This window comes from Echinops telfairi, unplaced genomic scaffold (assembly GCF_000313985.2).
Source record: "Echinops telfairi isolate 266 unplaced genomic scaffold, ASM31398v2 ScPeMD7_6273;HRSCAF=7185, whole genome shotgun sequence".
In the NCBI taxonomy this organism is placed as follows: Eukaryota; Metazoa; Chordata; class Mammalia; order Afrosoricida; family Tenrecidae; genus Echinops; species Echinops telfairi.
In genome coordinates, this window is record NW_022110173.1 from 3,833,790 (window position 1) to 3,839,290 (window position 5,501).

General features: G+C 53.0%; 1 protein-coding gene across 1 annotated transcript in view; it reads left to right on the plus strand.

The window, feature by feature from the left end:
* The window catches only part of CACNA1C (calcium voltage-gated channel subunit alpha1 C), an 865,289-nt gene extending 861,925 nt beyond the window's left edge, over positions 1 to 3,364 (plus strand). The window contains exon 49 of the mRNA XM_045295927.1: positions 1,035 to 3,364. Within this exon, the coding sequence (XP_045151862.1) occupies positions 1,035 to 1,340 (306 nt within the window). The 3' untranslated portion in view covers positions 1,341 to 3,364. The remainder of the gene's footprint in view (positions 1 to 1,034) is intronic.
* Positions 3,365 to 5,501: the final 2,137 nt, after the last annotated feature.

Sequence of the window (5,501 nt, forward strand, 5' to 3'; positions counted from 1 at the left end):
GGTGGTGGTAGTAGTTGCATGTGCCCACAAGGAGCAGGCTCGATGAGGAAAGGAGAGCAGGTTAAAGAGAACTCAGAGGGGGTAAGGGAGCAAGACGGACATCCCCAAGAAGTGTGTTTCCTGGCTACCCTGAATTGCCCCCCTTTCCCCAGCCCTCCCCACCTGGACCAGTAAGCAGTCAGTAAAGCAGCTGCTTACAGGGGAGAGTGGGAGTGGGGCTCCCTGCTTGCCCTTCGGAGCAGACACAGGAGTGCAGAAGGGTGCTGTGCCGCGGAGGGGCCTCTGCCCTGAAAGGCAGCCCGCTGGCCGACATGGCGGTGAAGGCACGCTCACAGTTCCACCAAAGGAAAGGGAAAGATTCTGGGAAGAGACGGCAGGGGAGGCACTTCTGGGAGGCAGAAAAAGACAGGGCAAGCTGGGCTCTCCCATGAAACTGCCCTGCCACGCTCTTCTGTAAGATGACAGTTTTCCGATACCTCAGCCAAAACTTGCCTGCCAAACATTCGCTGTCACGCCAGCTCCGACTGGTGGCTGCCCGGTGCGTCAGGGCAGAAGGGCACCCACCCCACAGGGTGCTCGGGTGGCTTTCTCAGAAGCACGTCCCTGGACCTTTCTTCCAAGGCCCCTCTCGGTGGACTCCAGCCTCTTGGTTAGCCCATGAGTGTGCTAGCCCACTGGCACCCCGGGAGACCCTTCTCCAGCCTTACCAACCTCAGTTCCCCCCTCTGCCAGCTCTACGCCTCTCCTCTGAGCGACCTTCCCCATACCCACGGCCCCGCACACCACCGCTCGCCACCCACCGATCACGTCCACCCCACACATAACCACACACACCACGGCTACCACACACGACAGACCATGCACCACCTAAACCTCACGGTACGTACCACACACAACACCCCACCTACTACACACCACCACACAGCCTTCCAGCAGTTCCCAGCAGGAAGCTCCCTCTTGCAGCCCTGAACAGGCCTTGGGCTGCAGCCGTAGTAATTTTCCCCTTCTGCTGCTTCTCCATGCCTCCCGCTCAGGTCTTGATCGCGGAAGGACTGGGGCAGTTTGCACAAGATCCCAAGTTCATCGAGGTCACGACCCAGGAGCTGGCTGACGCCTGCGACATGACAGTCGAGGAAATGGAGAACGCAGCGGACACCCTCCTCAGCGGGGGCACCCAGCAGAGCCCCAACGGCACCCTACTACCCTTTGTTAACTGCAGGGACCCCGGGCAGGACCGAGCAGGGGCAGAAGAGGACGGGAGCTGTGGGCAGGCCCTGGAGGGCCGGCCGCCGAGCGAGGGGGAGCTGCAGGACAGCAGGGTCTGCGTCAGCAGCCTGTAGGAGCCAGGGCTGGGGAGATGCTGGGTTTTTATTTGTTTCAATGTTCCTAATGGGTTCGTTTCAGAAGTGCCTCACTGTTCTCGTGACCTGGAGTTAACCGGAACAGCGTCTTCATTCATTTCTGTTGGGACAAGGCGCAGAGTTGGGTGGTGTGGGGGAGAGCCAGCTTTTCGGGGGGAAGAAAAGCAGCAACCCCAGTTTGTGTTGGCAGAGGTGGGTAGAGTGGTGAGGAGGAGCAGGAGGAGGAGGGGGAGAAGGTGGCCACGTCTGGAAGGGAGAGCCGGAGAAGACAGGCCTGCCCTTGCTCGCACTGTATTTCAGGGCCTGCACCAGGAGCCCACAGTCGCCATTGGGCATGAAATAGAACCTCGGCTTTCTGCGGTAACACCCTCGCCAAAAGGACTCCCTGATCAAACAGGTGTCTTTCAACTTTGCTTGTAAAAAAAAAAATCATTTTGCACATATTCTGTATAAGCCTCACTGTCTCCTTAGGGCCAGGGCCCTGTGGATTTGGAGAATGCACTGGGGGGGTAGGATTTCCATGCAGGGGCACCCAGCGAGACCACAAGACTGGCACGAGGGGCTGGGTGGCAGCGTCCAGCTTCTCCCCAGACGCGGGGCACCTCCACCCCTGCACATGCCATGTGAGAGCCCTGATGGACGGCAGCCAGTGGGGGCGACCACCCACCCAAGTTTGCACCGCCCCAGGGAAGGGGCAGCCAGCGCTGGGAAAGCAGGGGGTGCTGAGCTCGGTGGAGTGCTCTTTCATTTGGTGGTTTGAAGTTTTTTTCTTGACAGCATGTTGTCGTTTTTTTTGTTTTTGTTTTTTGGGGGTGGGTTGGGGGAGTTGGTTTTGGGGGGCTTTCCTTTTAGGTCTTGGTTTTCGTTGTTCCCCAGGGGAGGGAAGGATGAAGGAAGAGTGTTTGCAAAGCTGGGTGCCCATCCACCGTGCGCTCTTTTTACTTCTGCCCATGTCAGCCAGGTTTGGTTTCAGCGGCTTCTTTCAATGGTTGTGGTTCCCTTCCGTGCCCAGCCCCCTCCGACCCCCCTTCCAGAGGATTCCGTCCACGGAAGCTACTTGTAAGGAGAGTTTTACCAGCCCCATAATTTGTTTCAAAAACCCTTCGGTAGGAACAAATCTTCCATTTGTTGGTCTGGTTTGGGTTTGGTTTTGTGATTTGGAGGTGTGGGTCATGCACTTGATGCGGTCTTGCACATATGTGTGATTGAATTGGATTCCTTGATGCCAGGTGTGGTGGTGGGTGCCAGAGAGAAGCCTGATTGAGAGAACGTTAGTGTGCGTGTGTGTGTGCACCCACACAACGTGCCCGTGCGCACGAAGGTGTATGCACTGCCCCCTTCTGGTTTAACTGTGGGGAGATCTGAACCCCCGGGCCACTGGAAAGCAAAAACAAGCCACTGTCTCTGCTTCTGAAACAGGAATCAGTAACTCTTTGCATTTTCTGTCCCACAAGATATGCAAAAACAATGCAATAATATTCATCTTAAAAATACAATTGTGAGTTGTGTTGGCATTAAAACTATTTAAAAAAAACACGCAGAAATTTAAGGGGAAAACTCAAGAAGGCATTTTGCTTCAATATATTCTGTGTAATGTTTTATTGCATTGATAATGTTTCTGTTGAAGAAACCGTTATACTTGAATTCAGGTCAGTTTCAGTATTTTTCAAATATTTTTTTAAAACTGAATTGCAATTGTGCCAGGCGAATATAATGAATTAAGTTTGTTTTTGAATTCACTTCTTGTATATTTTGCTGCATGTAAAGTAAATCATTTTGTATTTGGAGTGTGACAAGCTTTACCTGTGAACTCTTAAGTGCTTCTCTGTGTGTGGTTGGGGACAGGGACGGAGTTGGCTTTCAACTTGTACAATGAGCAAAGGTGTCACCTGTGTCGGTCACTACCCGGCTGGCCACAGACAGGTTTGGACATTACTGTTTTGCATATCTTGTGTTTGCTTCCATTTCCCTTGGTCTTTCCAAAATAATATAACAGGTCTATTCTTCCCGCATCTTTCTCTTAAGTCATCAGGACATACTTGACTCTGGTCTTGGCTCTTTCCACGCTGCTCTGGTTCTCTGCTTTGCCGTTTCTCCAAAACAGCCCTTCACCGGGAGGTTTTCAAGGGAGGCATTCTGACCAGCCTCCAGTCCCGAGGCTGGGGTCAGCATCCCCATGGACTGGGTGGCTGGCTTCTCCGTTCTCTCCCACAGCACAAGCGCTCCTCCCTGGTTTCCCTAGCAAAGTAAACACTGATGGAGAGGATGAAATGGGGGTCAGATGGCTCCTGGCAACCCCTCTACCCACACTGCCCTGGCACAAGCTAGAGACAAGCAACCTGGGTCAAACCTTTGTCCGTCTAGAAGTCTACTCTCGGGAAGGCCCCTTTCTCCATCTTTCCTCCAGGCCTGCCCTTCCCGTGTTTACAGAAGCCAGGACAGGGGACGGAACACGAGTTCACAGTGACGGTGGAAATGCACCTCAGGCCCTTTAGCATTGCTTTGGAACATCATTCAATCTGTGCCATTGCCGTCCAATCTATTTTAACAATGCTGGCTACAGTGGGGCTGGTGGAAGTGGACAGGACCCACCACTCATGCAGCATTTCCTTACTCGAGTCTCTTGTGCTCCCAGCTTCCCCTCAGCCCTTAAAGGACCCCTTGGTGCAGAAATGAGCAAGCTAGGAACTGAAAGAGAAAAATCCCATTCCTCAGAACCAGCTGAGTTGTATTTTCATGGAATGACTCATGGCGGGAGAAAGGGAGAGAGCACAGTGCTGGCTAATCCCAGTTCACTTAGAGTCTAAGTTTCTCCAAACCCAACCCACTCAGACTTACCTGCTTCCTTTCCAGTTCCAGTTGCATCGAGGCCTTTCAGAGATTGAGTCTGGGTGTCATCCTCTGTCCTAAGCGTCTGCCACGAAGATTTTAGTTATTTATTGACAGGGGCCCCCTTTTGAATTGATATCTCTGGTTCTTGATGTACATTAGCCCTTGGATTAAAATTTTGATTGACACACACACCCAACCACCACACACACACATATGTATACACACACTCACACATACACATTCAGACTTTCACAGTGCCTTCTGTTTTTCTCTCTGAGCTTGGCAGTGCACCACCAGTCTTCTTGGCCAGTGAGGTCAGCTGCAAGGTTGAGGTCATGCCTCCTCCTCCCAGGCCTTGGTTTCCATATGGACCCTGCAGCCCTCATCACTCACCCCCACAGGCTCCCTTCTTTACAGCCAGCATCGTCCAGAAGACCAGGGGAGCCTCCTTCCTGCACCAGAACCAAAGTGCCAGCAGTGACGAGGGACAGCCTGGTTCGTGCTGCTGGACAGGGAAGATTTGGATGGACGGTCCCTTCCTCAGGCAATGGCTCTTTCTTAGCCTGACATCGTGATCCATGCCTGTAAGGCTGTCGTATGATCCTGATCATCAGTGATATCAGTACTGAAATCAATGACTCTCACTCCACAGTGTATTCAGTGATGTTTACTCTTCAGCTAAAATAGACTCTTCCCCATGACCTTGTGAAACATGATCATCCAATCTTCTGTAAGCCTTCCGGCAACCCTGGAGCAGCGAGAGAAAGCAGCCAATGGCAAAGGACTGAGGACTGGAAGGGAGGCACCGTAAGTCCCAGGGTCGGTACACTTTGGATTTATGTGTCCTCCAACCGGTCCAGCCTCTGTTACTCCCACTCCTCGGTCTTTCGATCATTGTCTGTGTGCGGACGGCTTGAAGCACAACGACCTCCTTTCCTAGAAGGTTCCCAGAAGGGTCTTGAGGCAACGAGATGGTTTTTTCTCCTGTAGGTGTTGACTTGATTCATAAGTTCCCCCCTTAGTCCCAGGCCCCTCGCCTCCATCTTCTCAATCTGAGAGGCTTCTCCGACTGAAGCCCAGGGGCTTCCTTCCGTCGCTCACCCGCCTTTCTCTCTCGTTCCGAAGGGCAGGTGCTTGTCTGGGATGCAGCTGCCTAACACTTGCCCCCAGCCACGCTCCTTCCAGAACTTCTCCTGGCCGGTCAGGTAAAGATAGCAAGCAACCCCAGGGGAGACATCCTGTTCTGCGCCAAAGTGAATCTCTTCCTGAGGAGTGGGAGCACCCTGAAGATGAGTGTGAAGTGTGTGC